The 17,345-nt window shown below is 35.5% G+C and overlaps 1 protein-coding gene across 1 annotated transcript in view; it reads left to right on the top strand.

Moving 5' to 3' along the window:
- The window catches only part of CFAP20DC (CFAP20 domain containing), a 57,937-nt gene that overhangs the window by 14,934 nt on the left and 25,658 nt on the right, over positions 1 to 17,345 (top strand). The window contains exons 7-12 of the mRNA XM_051627669.1: positions 350 to 514; positions 3,570 to 3,706; positions 4,904 to 5,084; positions 5,556 to 5,699; positions 11,705 to 12,030; positions 15,531 to 15,944. Coding sequence (XP_051483629.1) covers positions 350 to 514; positions 3,570 to 3,706; positions 4,904 to 5,084; positions 5,556 to 5,699; positions 11,705 to 12,030; positions 15,531 to 15,944 — 1,367 coding nt within the window. The remainder of the gene's footprint in view (positions 1 to 349; positions 515 to 3,569; positions 3,707 to 4,903; positions 5,085 to 5,555; positions 5,700 to 11,704; positions 12,031 to 15,530; positions 15,945 to 17,345) is intronic.

The following is a 17,345-nucleotide window of genomic DNA, read 5'->3' as shown; positions in this document are numbered from 1 at the left end:
GAATGAGTTGCAATAAAAATTAAATGTACATTGTGGTCCTGTTTTGCTTGTTTGTTTGCCAAATCAAAACAGCTGATTTACTAAGGCTATTCCAGATATCAGTGCATATTTCTTAGTTTAAATATATTCAATTTTTTTTGCCCCAAAAATGTCCAATATAACTTTAAAATGTACATGTTTAATGTCTTAGAAGTGGAAAAAATGCAGCAAAGTTTTCAAATTACTGTAATATATTAAATTGTTATAACCCTATGAACTGAAATATATGTAATCTGACAAATAAGGTAAGTTGAATTTAATTCTGTTCTGCCATCTGAGTGAAGTAAAGCCCATGTTTTTTTGGTTCTAGATATGTGTGGTGTTCCATTTATGCCATATGAGCCCACAGCTGTTATTCCTCAAACCTGCCAGCTTCATACAGATGTGCCACAAGTTACACACTTGCTGAACCTGACTAAAATTTACAACCCAGAAATAAAATGTGGGAGAAACCCAGCAACAGTGCAAGAAACAGGTATTCTCTTGTATTCAAATACTATTAATATGACCTAGACATTATGCCTACAAATAATGGATTTTTTGTAAATCCAGTTGCATGTAACTAATCTGTACTATTTAAAAAATTTTTTATTCTGCAGATCCATTTGCAAAAGTGAGTATCCTGGAATATGTGCTAGAAAAAGATGGTTATAATGGATTAAAGAATGAGAATATTTTGTATGCTCTGATTCGTGTACTTCATGGAGAGCTGATCACTTCACCCCTTTTAAAATGTGGAATTGATTGTTATTTTCAGCTTAAACTTGAGAAGTGCATAAACTTCTTACTGCTAGAGCACGGAAAAATACACAAGTGAAATCTCTCCCTAGGCACCCTCTTTACTCTCTGTTATTCATTTCTGTAGGAGACAAGGCTAAGCCTTTAATGTGGCCCATGTAATAACTGCAGTGACTCACTGAAGTTTTTAATTTCCCTTTACTGTGTTACTACCTTTTATGAATCATTGATTCTCATCCTAAAACAGGGTAGTAGAAGGGATTTGGAGGAGGAAGTAGGTCTGAAGTAGCTTAGAAGTGGGTCTGAACAAGCATGTTACGTAGAGTCAAATTCAAATACATCTTCATCCATGTAAGCAATGTTAGAAGTGGTGAGGTAGGTAAGCAAGATTAATTTTTATTCCACTGTTTTTAGTACTTTCTCAGTCTTGAGAATTCTCATCCTTCGTGTTTGAATTCAGTGAATAATCACTTGCACCGTTTCTGTTAAAATGTTCACATGCAAAATATTGACCAAAGGAATAAGTTAAACTACAAGGGATAAGAACTCCTGGTTAATTTTAATACTATACAAGACAATATTATTACACTCAACTATAGTATTTAAGATGTAGCATCTCATGAAAATTTAAAGAAAAATAAACTTTGAAAGAAGTACTTCCTTGAGAACGACCTTAATAACCTGAGAGGTTTAAGGAAATATTATTAAAACTTCTTTTCTTTGGCTTTTACCAAATATGAAAAAAACCTCAAACATTTAACCTCTGCAGGAAGGTACCATGCTGATGCTTTTTCAAGTTTCCAATTTGTGCTCTCTCTTGATATATGCCATCTACAGCAGCTGAAATGAATAGAAAGGGTTTACATTTTTTGCTTAGAGTAAGGCTCTTCATGCATTTATTGCTTTAAATAGCATTCAGGGTTTTTTTACATGTAAATATCATTTTTCTAGTATTAAAGGACAATATTTTAGAGGATTATTGCTGTGCAAGTAGTCAAACCAAAGTTCTCTTGTGAAGTTTGATTACAAGTTTGCTTTCATAATAGCAGAGAAAACTCTGGAATTCAGTTTCCCAGTGACTGGGTTCAAAAAAATCAATACTTCTTGTCTGAGCTGTCAAAAAATAAGGGACCATAAAACTTATATGAGTACAATACTGTGAACGATACATCTAAACAAAAAAATGGATGTTCATTTTAAAAAAGATTAAGATTTTACTGTCTGGACTACAAAGATGCATAGCCCTTAGGAATATAGAGTAAAAGTAATTAATGATGATATCCCTGACCTGCATGAAAATGAAATGTCTGCAGTTTAAGGTTTAATCTTTATTTTCAGTCCCATTTTATGAACACAGCAGGTGTTCTTCCAGACATGCTAAGCAAATTTCAGAAGTTAGCCTTCTTGAATATGGAAGCTTTTAAAGTACATTTTAATTGGAAAATGTTCTTTTTATCCATTAAACTTTTTGATAATCAAAAGCCCAAATTATTTTTATTATCATCCACTTTTCATTACACATTATTTCCTTATGCCATCCTCACGCTGTTGTGTGTAGGTAATTAATTGCAGTCAACTAATGTGTTCATAAACAGAGATTTTCATGCAAATAAGCTGTTATAATTGGAGCTAACAACATCCCAAGGTAGCCAGCAAATTAAAGAAATTGATGTTAAACCAAGACAGGTCATCTTAGCTTGTGAAATGTCAGCTGTTAGCACCAACCAAATGTCACATCAGCACAAAGGGAAGGAGGTAATGGCAAAGTAACTTCTGTGCTTATTAGAACAGGAAATTACGATATTTGGTGTCACTGGAAATAAAGATGATATTAAATTAATATTAAATAATTCTCTGAAATATACTTAGAGATTCAACAACATTTTTATTTCTACTTTGCTTTATGAAGGTGTCATATCTAAAGTGAGATATCAAATTGACACAAGTTCTAGCAAGAAAAAAATCTTCAGTTGTAAATTTTAACTGTAAATTAATGTGAAGATACACTTTTTTTTGGCATCCTTAGAAATGAGAATTCACTTAAAATCTTGGATAATTAAAAAGAAAGAAAATACATTCAGTTCTGCATCCCTGCTGATAAAATTGATATGGATCCATTTTACTTCCATTTTAATTTTTTTTCAGAACATTCACCAGCATTCCATGTTTACTTTTTTGTTTTGCAAATTGATTGGTATTTTCTGTGCTTAAAAAGAATTATAAAAACATATCTGCATTTTCAACAGTAAAAAAACATAACAGTGAAAGGGGCAGAACATTATAAAATGAACTGAGGCTGTTATTACACCTCAGCTCTGGTGATTCAGTAGATTCAGTAATTTCAGAAACCCAGCTACACATAAATAGCTCTCTGAGCTATGAGTGATACCTTGACAGTCTTGCCTCCGTTTTCTTGCAGTATTATTTGTTTGTTCTGTTATTTCTTAATTAGAACTGTTTTTTCTTCTTGTCAGATGTTAGGTTTTAAAGAAATCATGCAAACCATTTTTTAATAACCTCTCTTAAAATAAATCTTGAAGGCAAGAAGATTAGAAATATGTTTATATAGTAGACCAAGAGTTTCTTGCATGTATGTTGGCACACTTCTAAAATGTGCATTTTCTACTCCTACATATTTTTAAGGATGGTGTTATAAAGGAACATTGTTAAGCATACAACTCTTACGTATGTTTAATATTCATAATTCTTTTATTTCCATTGATTTGAAAAAAGTAGTAATATTCTTGGTAAGTACTGTAATATTTCTAAACCCTTATTTTTTCTCAACTTAGGTAGCTTGATTAATAGAGGACAAGGCAATACACGCAGCAATAAAACTCAGGATGTGTCACATATTGCATTTGGATCAAAGATCCTGGGGCCACCTCCATCTTCAAACAGAAGAGGCAGAACGAGGGTATCTGGAGAGGTAAGAAGGCTTAAATTGCAACCAAACTTCTGCCACTTCTGCCAGGTAAGAGATTAATAACCAGGGGAGGTTTTTTCAGAGCTGATGTAGGGCTGTGTCTGGAGTCTTGTGTTCAGTCAGGGGCCCCCAGGGCCTGAGATGCTGTAACACCCAGTGGAGGGCAAGTAAAGTGCTTGGATGGCTACAGCACATGGCCTGGGTTTGTTCAGCCTGCAGAAGAAAAGGTTAAGGGAGGATCTAGTTGCTTTTTTCAACCAATGCAGGATGGTAGAGAAGACAGGCCCATTCTTCTAAGCAGCGTGCAGGGCAAGGACAGAGGCAGGAGGTCCAAATGGCAGGGAAGCTCTGCCTGGGTGTGGTGATAGAGGTTCAGTACTGGAACGGGGTCACTGAGAGACTGTGGAACTTCAGAACTTTCAAAGATAACAAAACTTGACTGGAACAGGCTGGTCTCATCTCAGCATTAGGCCCACAGAGGTTTCTTCCTACTGGAATTACTCTGTGTTTTCTTACCATTCTTGTTTTTGTGGATGACTGCTGAAATGTTTGTGTCTGTATGTAAATATTTTTCCTTATGCTGAGGGCTGGGAAGCAGAGCAGAAACTCTGCTTTTTGGTATGGGAAGCAGAGCAGAAACTCTGCTTTTTGGTATGCTCAGCAGGTGATGGTCAGCCATAGAGTAGCTCAGGTGATGCTGTCAGTTACAATGCCAGGGAAACTGCTGCTCTCCCTCTGCCAGCAAACAGTGTGCAGGTTTGAGGAACCTGGCTGGGAATGTAATTCTCAATTTTAACAGCATGAATAAAGGAACTAAACTCTTCTGTAGGAAGTCAGTTAAAACCTGATGTAAAATGAGATTTCTTTCTCCAAAGAGGGATTTTCTGAGGTCTAGAACAGCCAGGAGTTTCACTCTCTTTTTATCCAAATAATGAATTTTAATCTTATTTCCCTTTTCTTTTTCTCGTTTTCCTTTCACTCAGTGAAAAAAACCCTACCTGTTAGTAGACTGAAAAGACTGAAGTTACCAAACAGAACTACACCTACCATAAAGTTTCCTGAAAATACAGTATTTTAAAATATATACATATATATGGGAACATTTATTTTAAAAATAAGCTTGATTCAAAATGTGTGTTTACTTTGACTATTTTGAAAGCTGTTACATTTTTGTCACTCATTAATGAAATCTCTTTCAAGGTAACAAAGACCCAGGGCAGCAAAAGTAATAGACCATGCCGACTTCAAAGTTTAGGGAAGGGAACTGAATCTGTACCAGACATTGAGAAACTGGAGCTGTCATCCTCACTGTGCAATGATTCTTCAGATCAAGGGGGCAAAAGAAATACTCACCAAACAACTGAAGATTTATGTCAAAATGGTAAGAGCATAAAGCAAAGACTATGTGAAGAGTTCACAAAATGCCAACATTTTTGCATTATTCTGACTTCAGAATTTAAGAGTTAATTGTCTGTTTTTCTAATAATTTGTCTACTTTGCTACTTACTGAAGACGTTTGTATTAAATCATGTCTTACCCTCCTGTATGAGCTTGAACAAATGTTCATACACATACTCTGCTTTCCCTCATGCTGTGTATATAACTGGGCTAGTTCTTGATTATTTTGCAGACTTTTTATGAGCCTGTTTTTAGAACTTCTGTGGTTTGCCCTTCCATACCTAGTGTTAAATGTTTACTTTCATGTGGCTGTCACTCTCCTGCTGCCTTACAAAACTCCTATGCTGTTTGGAAGATTCTTGTATCTCTATGTTCTTTTTCCATGCTTCAGGTAAGAAAAGTGCAAAATATGAGGGTCCACAGACACTTAATAAGCTTCTGGGTTGTGTTTCAGACCCTGCAATTCAAACTCAGAAAAACTCTGAGAGTGGAGGAGCAGATTTCCAGCTTGCCTCACCACAAAGACCATCAGCAGAAAAGAGCAGTCATAGATTATCTCCAACAACTGCAGCCAGAAGCACAGGGGAGATAACCAGTGGTATGGTGCTCATTTTATGTTATATTACATCTCAGTTATGTGTGACATGGGGGACAATCTATTGTCAATTTCAAAGGACCCAGAAGCAGTTCCCATAAAATAAATGTCTGTGTTGTTTGGGATTATGGAAATTAAACACCCTGCAATAGAATTTCTTTTGAGTATTGATAAAGGTTCCCAGGATTAAGCAGACTACAAGAGTACTGAATGAATAAGAAAAGAACAATTCTATGCTCTCATGATTAAAGGCAAAGAACTAAAAATAATTTATTTTTTACATCCCTGTTAAATTTAACACTGAATTCTCCAAATATCAAATGTGCAAGAAATTTTACTTGTCCTAGATAAGAGTTTAGGATATTAATTATGGTAGCCATGAAATAGAAGGGATTTTTTTTTAGTTTTGAAGTTCACTGGTGAATTTTTTTTTCCTTATTCCAAAGAAGGCAGCTTTTTGTTTTGTTTTGTTTTGTTTTTTTTTTCCTTTCACACCTATCTGCCATAAGGTGTGGATATTTTTTGTTGGACAGTGTCAATCAACTTTTTGTGTGTCTGGAAGGTACATTATTGTGGCAAAAATAACCCTTATTTCTAGGAAAAGGAGGTGTTGCTTTCTATGAAAAGGCATAGCTACTAACTTCTAGAGTGGGCAGACTACTCAAACCTGCTCAAAATTGACCAATTTTCATCAAGTTTTGAGTTATTTCAAATTTTGTTCATCTTTGGGGTGTTTAGAACCAATTATATGCCATAACAATGTCAGTAATCCATAATTGCTTTTATGCATTTAATAATTTGACTGAAACAGATACAAGATGCTAAGGTCACTTGAACTTTCTTGAGAATTTTAAAATTACTTCCTATTTACCTGAATTTTGGTAATTCTGAGGCAGGTATCACTGTCTTGGTTATTCTTCATCTAGAAAAACACAACTTCTGTGAATTGATAGAATTTCAGCAAAATGAACCAATGCTTGTTCTTTTAAGTAAATATAAGTGATACAAAGGGCAGTAGATTGGCATGTCTAAATGCCCTGGTGTAAGTTCAGAAGCAGAGAACTGAAGAAACCTCTGTATAAACACTGCTATTTTACTGCATGTGAGAATGAAACCTTTTATTTCAAAAACTCCAAAATCTTTTATTTTTTTTTTTCCACATTTTGATTGCTTGTCACTGGGATCTCAGTTTGCAGATTTCAGTTTATTTTCAAAAGGGGAAGATGTCTAACTATATCTAGATGACTTCATGGTTTCTTTATCCTGGATTAATCTGTGTTGAAGAGCTTCCTATAGGCAACCTCTTCATCAAGGAAATTCCTCTTCTGCGCTCTGTTCTGAACTTCCAAAGTGGGATGAACTTGACCTCAGACAATGATAGGTGTTCTTTGATTTAAAAAAATACTACTTCTATTACAGGCTTTAAAAGCACTTAATACTGGGAAATCTGATATTGTTATCAGAGTTCACAGAGAAGGGTGAGAAATACAAAAGCAGAAACATCTAATAAAAAATGAGGAACCTAATCATTGTAAATAAACACCCATTGACATATTTGCATAAAATACTGTACAGATCATTTACAAAAGGAAGCAAAATATATATTGACAGCATCAGATTAGAGAACAAAACCACTTCTACCTGTTTCTTACCAAACTGCTTCGCATTTGCATTCACTTTTTAAAAGAAAATGCCTTTCTGATAAAAGCAAAGTAATTATGATTTGTGTTAACTTGTGTTGTAGCTGCTGTTCATGCACAGTCAGGACCATAACCCCATAAACCTCAGGATCAATGTTTTAGTCAGGAAACACCCAGCAACTGGTCTTGCTCCATAGTGAACAACCACAAGCTTGGTTCAGTGGTGATGACTTAGCCAAAACCATAGTCCTGACACTTCAGACAAGGTATTCATGTGCAAGCAACTGGGACATGTCATTGACACAAAGCCACCTGCAAGCTTCCAGGGTTTCTGGGTCCCCATTTACACAGTGGTCAAAACAAGCTGTATCAACAAGAACCTGTCATACACAAATCTCTTAGTATCACCAAGCATTCAGTATTCTTGAGGCCTGTGTAACCACAACCTGTGGTGAGCTTGGGGCAGTGTTGCACTTGTTCTGCCATTAACTTGAGTAAACACTAACTTAAAATTCATGAGGGCAGGGAAGCTTTCAGAGGTGATTGCTCTTATTACCTTAGAGGTTAGTCACAGCTATTTGTTACAGTATCTTAGATATACTGTAGAGCTCATATCAGTATGTCTTCTGTAGCAGGTGTGCTGTGCCTTTACAAAGGTAAATTCTTTTTAAGCAAGGGAAAAAATGAGTGAGCATTGTTTATAGTTTGCCAATCTTATTTATGCAAAGCAGAAACCTTCATTAAAATGTTAGGCTGCAATTAGAAGCTTTAACATAAGCCTGACTGTGTCTGAAGAACTAATTAGGTGTTTAGGTGATCATTCTTGCATTTATCTTGTTTGCTGCAATGTCACGATTACATTGTTATTTGCATATTTTGCTAAGAAGATACTCCAAATTGTTCATTACAATTGACATGGAAATGTTGCTTTAAGAAAAAAATTCCAGTCCAGTTTGTGGTGGAGAGATAATAGGATTAGATTTGGTCCAAATCTTTCATTTGTCAACTGTTAACAAAATGCTACACTGACTGCAGGTTGCAGAAGTTGCTGAACTTTGTAGCCAGCACAAAATGTCATCTTAAAGCCTTATAGACTTTTCTATCTTCGCCCTGCACATTTCATTAAGAATAATTACTGGGGTATACAAACTAATATTTGCATTTAATTTACCACTAATCCGAATATGTCTTCAGAATCTCCGGAAACAAGTCTTCTTTACAGAGAAGGTTAGTCCAAAAATACAAAATATTCAGGCTAAATAATACACAGACACTAAACCTTTTTAAAGTAGTTCTTTATATTTCTGAAGTACTTTTGATGTGGGTAAAAACATTACCCACAATAGTGAGTAAAGTGATTTGTAAGAAATTTTTGGATACCTGTGTCAGAGCAAGGAGTAGAGGTCAGGAATCTAAGCTTTAACTGTCTCCTCAGAGCAGCTGACAAAAACTGTTACTTAATGTTTCTTTTTAAACATTTTGATACTTGATTAAAATTTACGTAATGCAAAAAAAGCCCCCCAAAACATGGATTTAAATTAATTATAAAATTGTATCTGAAAATTAAGTAGGATCAACTTGCACTAGAAAATGTTCTACTCCAGGACAGGTCAGGACAGGATAGGATAGAATAGAATGAGACTGGAACAGGTGAGGCTGCAGTTAGGGAAGTTGGTTGTTATTAAGTCAGTAGACTATAATAAAGTTAATCCCCTCCTCTCTGCTCATTCACAGTCCTTTGTGCATAACAATTCACAGGTTCTTATGAAGTAGGTTGTTGACTAAATGTATAACCATACCATAGAGAGCTTGTTCCAGCAGTCTGGACTATTAGTGCATATTTGGAAACTGGAAAGACAGCATGAAACATGTCAAATCTAATTTCATGATGGGGGGAATGGCCCTCTGAATACTAAAGAAGACAGGAAAACCTGGACAATACCCCAGATTTTTCTTAGGTAAGTAAGTTTTGAAGATAGTTGTTGTTTTGAAAAATGCAGCAAGATTAACATTGAATATCATTGCCTTGGAAAAAAAAAGAGTTAAAAACATTTCAGACTTAGCATCTAGAATAACTGGGGAGAAGATCTTTTTCTATACAGGAGAGCTGTCCAGCCAATTGAAGTTTGGGGATAAGTAACATTTTTGTGGCATTTCTGCATAGCATGTTCTGGATTTACAGATGTGACAGCATCTCTAGGGTCAAAGACATTCAAAACAATTTAAGGCTTGGAGGGCCTTAAACAAAAGGGTTGTTTTATTGAACAAATGATTAATTTAAAATAATTATTTAGAGCAAGACAATTAAAAAAAAATCATTTTATGTCACAAAATCGTGTGAGGAAAAAATGTTTCTGAGTCTTTGTTCTTGAGCATAGAAATGTTGTGTTCAGCTTCATGTGAAAAGTTAATGAGATATCTCTTCTGTTTCATTTTCATAGGGGGAATGATTACTGCAAACGTACAGATTTTATAGACATTAATAAATATTGAAAGCATAAAAATGGTGAAATGTGAGTTTGTGATGAATCCTGGAGATAGGCGTACAGAAAATTAGTGATTTTTCTTATAGTTTCACTTGCTTTGTAAATATACAACCTTTTACAGGTCATTCTAAGGGCCTAAGAAAAATATGTTACCAGAGGAGTATGAACTGATATTAAGTGATCAAAGACAGGAGAATTCTACTCTAGTATCCTCCTTTGAAAAACTTGTAGTTGTTGATCAGAACAAAATGTCATTGGGTTTACACAAATGAAGAGTGGTTCTTAAAAGTTTTTTGAATAGTCTCATTCATTTCTTGAGGCTCTTGGAATAACTAGTCCAAAATATTTGTAAAAGAAATTGCATTGCTTACGTGTTCATCTTGCAAGTCTTTCATTAATTAAAAGCAAGATGAGATTTCTCTGTATTTAAAAAATACGCTTTTTATGTACAATAGACAGGGATCTACTGGGCTGTGTTAAACCAGCCTGATTATCTAATATCAAAAGAGTTTACTTGAAAAGCTTTGGGGCTTCTAACTTTAGCTGGTCTTCATGTAGAGACTGAAACATAGTCTCTTCTGGAACTAGTAGGTGCAAGCCATGAAGGTACAAGATGTGTTAAGTCCCTACTTTTCCCTGGTTCCTCTTATGAACTACTGTTTAGGTTATGAACAGCAGCTTGGTAGCTTTACTAGCTTACCTTTAATAAACTGGAAAAACTCACAGCAACCCAGTAGGAAGACAGCTGTTTCTCCTGGCCTTCTCATTCTTCCTTCTTTTGCCTTTGTGGTTCAGATATTTTTTTTTTTCCCCAAAAAGCTGGTGAATCTGCCTGAAGTGATAATTACTTCTAACAAAACTAAAATGAGTAGAGCACCACAGTAAACTTATTGTCTCCTGTGACAGCAAGCATTTTATTGTTGCAGTGCTACTTTATTAGTACATTTTTAGTATTTTTTTTATTGAGCCTTTTTTAATACAGTTGGTGATAAATTTGTTTTATGGACCCGGAAAATTTCAAGATCTAGTGAATAAACCACACCACACTACCTTTAATGAAGATAAGGGAGTACTGCATACTTGAGCAATTCTCCTTTTCTCAGATGCTATTTGAGATTTGTTTTAATCAATCAAATTGACATTTTTTTCTATATCATCATTCCAAACAATAAAATATAAGTTGGCAATCAGAGTATAAAAATGGTTTTTTCATGTTTATCTGGTGCACTCAATCTCTAAATCCATTTCTATGGTTTATTATTTGTTTTAAAGTAGGTAGATTAGTACTGCCTGTATTCAGGGAAGCTTGGTGAAACATATCTTCATACATTTTTCATGTCACACTCTTTCGTCAGAGCTGTACTTTGAAATTGAGATTTAAGCCCTAAGTTCTGGACATAAAAGAAAGTATAGAATTTCAGCAATAAAGAAGGAGCAGATTGTATTATTATGAAGTTTCCACCAACTATGTGTGATTATTTTTTTTTAATGTCAGCCACAAAAAATGCCTGTAGAAAGAGATCAATATCCTCATTTAATAAAATTATGTTTTCCTAGAATGAAATTCAGTTGAACAGTTTCAAATCTTAACAGCTACACTGTTTCAGATTTGGAAATTGCAGGCTTGCATGGCATGTATCATAGCCTGTGGAGTTTTTGAGCTGTGATCTGGAAATGTTTTGGTTAACCTTGCAAATCTAGGAAGCAGCCTCATCTTTTTCATTGCATCCTCGTCGCACTTCCAACTGTGTAAATCTGATGAGCAGAATGTTTGTATATTAGAAAAACTGATTTTGCTGTACAGCTTCCAGAGAAAAGGCGTGTGATCAGAGTAAAATACAATGTATGTATTTGACATTGAAATAAACATTGCATGTTTCAGATGAATGGGTGTTTCCAGAAAGTGGCGCTGAGAGGATCCAGCTGGATGGGAGTGAGCGGCTTGTAGCTGCAGGAGATTTGACCTGGCACAATTTAACCTCACCAGAGAATGCCTGTATTGAACGTCACAACAATGAAACAGGTGATCACCAAGTGGATGATACAGAGATTTTCACATTTTCATCAAGGCCTTGGTCAGCTCCTCGTGGGAAGTCTCCAAATATGTCACCAGAATGCTGCATTTCCCCTTCAAAGCAAGACGTTACCGGAGTACCTGGGGAAGCTCAAATCGAAGGTAACTTTCAAGGAGCTGACAGCAATGGAGAGGTAGGCCACTTTGTACATGTAATTCTAGATAAAGTAGACTTCATCCTGAAACTCCTAGAGTGAGATTCTGTCTTCAAGATAGACAAGAGAGGATAAATCATCTTTTCCCCATATACCCACAGGGAGATTTGTCTTTGTCAGGTTGCTGTGCCTAACTGGATACAGGAGTGAAAATGCAGGTGTACCCACTGTAACAGGTGGACAAAAGAACCTAACTCTGTCAGCCGCTGTGCTAACAGAGAGATGTGAGTATGGTGCATCACTACAACAACAAAGGTTCTAGGAAACCCCACATCGTATATTTGAGCGAGATGTTAGGCCATTTTGGTTGAGCAAATAAGGCTTAATTGTGTCTTTTAATTCTCTAAGCAGGGCCCATTTCAAAGCATCCTAATTGATTGCTAATAGCTGAGAAATAAAATGCAGCTGAGTTGCATTATAGCAAGAAGACCTCAGCTCAACAGAAATACTGCTCTGTGTTCTGCATTTCTGAGGAACAAATTGCAGTTGCTAAAGATTAAGAGACAATTTTTTCCTCAGGTTTTTTTCTGTGGCAATTTTCCCATCCTCTGGAGCAGTGTATTATTTTTTAACATAAACTCATAAGACTTTTATTGCAGAGTTCCAGAATGTTAGAATTAAATCCATCTTAGTCAGGCTAATAGTTCATGGGCAGTCCTGTGTGGGATACCAAGATATAAAACTGTTTGGATTTCAAGGAATTTCTTTGTCCATTATACTCATGAAAAGTCAGAAAGGTTAATGTAGAAGCCAGGTTAGGAAACTATTTCCATAGCATAAGAGTTGTGTAAGGTTTCAAGCACTTTCATGTACTCAGTTTCAATAGTTTCTAATTTGATTGCATTTTTAATTTTTTTTTTTTAATTGAGTGGGGGTTTTAAAGTCCTTTGTAAAGATATGTCTCCAAAACACTGCAAAAATGGCAAATGAAAACTTCTGAAAAAAGTCAAGGCCATGCTGTGGTAAATGAGTGAAAATAAAGTACCTTTCAGAACACACTGCACGTGGCATCCTGCAGTGATGAACGGCAAAGCAAGATGGATTTATATAAATTAATCAAAAAATGTGAGTTAATCATTAAGCCTTTATTGGAGCAGACAGCTGACCTCCCATGCCATTGCCCTACCCCAGAGATGCAGTGTGAAGCACACGGAGAGAAGAAATAGCCAAGTACTCCTTTCACAGCACAGCAACATCGGGGCACAACATTAATGGTCATACAGTCGGTCACTCCTCCATCAACCCTCTAGAAGATCCCTGTCTTCTTTAAAAATATGTAAGAAATTATATAAATCAAAAACTTGGCCTTGTCTGTGTGCCAGAGATGTGCTAGGGAACAGCCTTTTGTTTCATTCATTATCTTTGGATGCAAACTGCATTAATATCAGCACTGCAGCAGGACATGCATTAGACTTATAAAGCTAAAAGATAATTACATGAAAGATCTAAAGCATGCTAACAGATTATCAAGAGGTTTCTTCTGTCTGATTATGATATTAGTAATTCATAGTTAAGCCTTTCTTTCATGTGAAGGAAGTTGCTGAACCAACAAATTACTTAGCAGTCCTATTTTGCCCATATTCATTCTCTTCCTCATACATTCTGTGTTGCTTCTTGGTAGTCTGGATACACATTTAATATTCAGATTGCACTACTTTGCATTCCTTAAGTTTTATTACAAGCACTGAAAATGCAGGAAAGAGGATCCTGGAAAAGTTGTGATAGGTGAACATATGCCTGCTGGCTTAATAGTGTCTTTTTAGCACAGTTTGAGGTATCTTTGCAAAAGTAGCAAAATTCCTTAGCCCAACCATAACATGTTTCCCAGTTTACTTCATTTACATGACAAAATATTTCATTCGCTAAGTTATGCTTAATCTTTTAAAAAATATGTTAGTCTTACATGCTGAAATAAGCTACATTGTTACAAGTTTTCACACTATCATTGTATTACAGCTTTCTTTTCAATTCAAATACATGATGTTTATGTGTAACATGCATGGATCTGTACATACTCTCAAACTACATTAAATAAGATAAATATTTCAACCTAAAAGACATGTGAGCATAAAATGCCTTTCTTCTGGAAAATATAAGTGAAACTTAGGCAAAATGTATATATATTTTTTTTCATTAAAGGTATCTTTGTAGACCAGTAAAAGCTCCAATCAAGAAGACACTACTGATGTTTCATGATACAATATTTAACAGATTACTCTATAACCTAAATATGTTACCCAGTATTAAACCTTGACAGTGTGGTTGAAGAGATATGGAAAGGTGGGAGGGATTTAAGCTTCAGAAAAATCAAAGTTACCCATTTATCTCTAATTTGTGTGGGAAAAGTACTGTGTTTTCTGGAGTAACCTTAAGTTAACCTCACTTAATACAGGTTTCCAGCACAGATTTTAAGATAACTTATGGCAAATAAAAATACATTGAAAAGAGGGAAATACAGATTTGTGTTTCAAGGAAATAAGGGAAATTAAGTGGGGGAATAAAACTATAGACTTCAAAAATATCTATCATTCATAAAATTGAGGGCTTATTTTCTCAAATGCATGTTTCATTCTGTGTAGTCCAGTCCTGGCCCCACTGAAGCCAGTAACAAACCTGGATTGATTTCATTTGCTGTAGGACAGCACCTTGGACAGCACTTGGAAGATGATATTTCAGTGACTTATTTGGTCTTGCAATATATATTGTCTCCCATCCAGTGTGATAGCATATGGCAGAGGACCAGCACGATGAGATGAAGATGAGGCCTCTCTCCTACTTTATTCTTTGACAATAAGAACATTGACCAAACACTAGATCTGTTATTTTTCTTCCTGTGTGCTCAGATTTGCTGTTTGTTTTGAGACGGGGAATGAGTGAACATCACACACCTGATTCATGGGATATTTTGCAGAGGTGGTGTTAGCAGCATGGATATAAGGTTAAAAAACTAAATTCCAAACCCCTTAAATTATATTCAAATGGTACTGAAAATGATATTCAAAGATATTACCAGAGGTAGCAAAGTGATGTCAGCAGGAGTTATTTCTTCTACGTTTAAGGTAAAGATGGGATGTGAAAATATGGAAAGTTAATAACTCAATGGAAAATCATCATTGCATTAAATTTTTGCTTACTTTTGATTCACGGTTGTAATACATTTTATTGAATGGTGGTTATCATGCAACACAGAGGTTTGGGGAGTTGCAAGCATTCTAGATTTGGGCTGACATTTTGAAAAGTGTAATCTTGTCTCCCTTTCCTCCTTTTCCTATTTTCTACTTTTCACTACTTCAGATGTAAGAAGATGTTTATGGTATACTCAGTGGAGTTTCCTGGAAGAGCAGCTGGTTTTCAGGACCCTTGCAAATTTAAAATTGGGCACTAGAAATTAAAGAGCCATTTTGAGATGTTACAGTTATGTAAAACTGTATTGTCTGATGATGATGGGGAATCACTCTTGCTTTCTTTGCTGAATTTAGGCCGACAACAACGAATTAATCGAGGGTATTGAGAACCTTGAGATCAGCCTCAGCAGGGAAGGAATGTCTGATTCAGCAGTTTCTAAAGAGATCCCATTCAAGAGGATGTCATGGAGAAATGAATACTGGAAGAATAAGGAACACAGCAAACATAACCTCGAAGAGACTGTCTTACCAAACTCACAGAGTTCCACTGAGAGAAAAACAGCTTCCGCTGCCTCTCAGAGAAGCATAAAGCTTACCCTTTCTCTTTCTCCAACTCGAAGTAAATCTAAATATTTTAAAGTAACTCCAAATGAATCTGAAAAAACTGAAAGACATGAAGGACTTTCTGGCCAATTTAAAAGATCCATCAGCAAAAAGTCTCTGAAGAAAATCTCAAGAGAAAATTCATGTCTGACAACACCGACTTGTGTAAGTGATTTTTTTACTTTGGAATTACATTATTAGTTTGTATATAGAAAGCTATATTAGATATACCCATTTGCATGAAGTGAGAAATAATACATCTTTCATCCAGCTATATTCTGGTTTCATCATAACAATATTTACTAAGCTCAATCTGTTGAAAGTCGATTTAGTAGTTTTTTGTGGCACACAAAATAGTCCTCCAAATAAAACTGAAATCACAAAGGTTTGTAGATAAAGTGAGGTGTTACAGAGCAACTCACATTTTGGAAATATGTGACTTAGAAAGTAGTTTTGGGCTGAAAAATTGCAAAGAAAAATTGACAGACTTTGAATTGGCGTATTAATGAGTGACCCCAGAATGACTATTAATCTAGGTACTTCATAGTCTCTCTGCAACAGCCCTGAAAAATAATTAATTATGTGCTTGAGAGCCAGCTATAAGGCTGTGTCATAGGCGAAATTGCTCAGCTATTAAAGGAATTGTTGCATTCACTGAAGTGTTGTTTTATTCCTTTTTTTTTTTTCTTCTTGGATCATCCTTACGGAAACATGCAGTAATTTGAAGAACAACTTTGTCTGAGGCTAATTATGTTCTTACATATTTCCTAATAGTTCATTCTTGTGTTTCATCTTATAATGATGTGCCTTAAATTCTGCTTCGAATCAGGAAATGGAGCTTAAGAGTCAAGTGTGTTCTGTAAATCACAAATGAGACACTATTTTACTGTCCCATGGTTTTGGATAGAATTCTCTGGGGCTTAGAATTACTGCAGATCTATATCTTTTAGCATGTCATCTCTTCTCTAAATGTGTTATGAATAGACTAGATTTATTCCTAAGCATCTGAGAGGCCAAACTTTTTCCTCAGAGATCTTTTTTTCAGATGTCAGCTTATATCCCATGAGACCAAACATGTAAATAACCAGCATCTTCTGTCCAGCAGTGGACAGTCATAGATGGCTAGGGCAAAAACCAGTGCCAGGACAGAGGAAGCACCCAGCCATTCCTCACCAGCATGCCCTGCAGGCTTCTTTCCAGCACTCCATAGTGTAGCAACTTCTTCAGTGAAAAGTGCAGTTGCTTTTTGTATTTATATGGCCTTTGCCTTGGGCCAATGAATTTCAGAGATGGAAGAAAAGAAGACCTGACATAACATAATTTTTTACAACAGTAGAGTTTTTTGGTTGGCTGTGGGCATGTAATTATTGTATTTCTGTTTTGAAACACTGTTTCAAACAGTGTTTCAAAACATTGTTTTAAGAATTATGTATGGAAGGATAGTTTCATATGACAAGGTTATTAGAGTGAGAGTTTACAGAGAAGTAGTCTCTTCTAATCTGCTGATGTGGAGGACTGGTAAAGAAAAAAATACTTAGCTAACTCTTCCTGCAATCGATTTGCTAA

The sequence above is a fragment of the Apus apus genome, chromosome 9, assembly GCF_020740795.1.
Source record: "Apus apus isolate bApuApu2 chromosome 9, bApuApu2.pri.cur, whole genome shotgun sequence".
Taxonomy (NCBI): domain Eukaryota; kingdom Metazoa; phylum Chordata; class Aves; order Apodiformes; family Apodidae; genus Apus; species Apus apus.
Note: the sequence above shows the minus strand (reverse complement) of the source record. Positions and strands in the feature narration are given on the sequence as shown.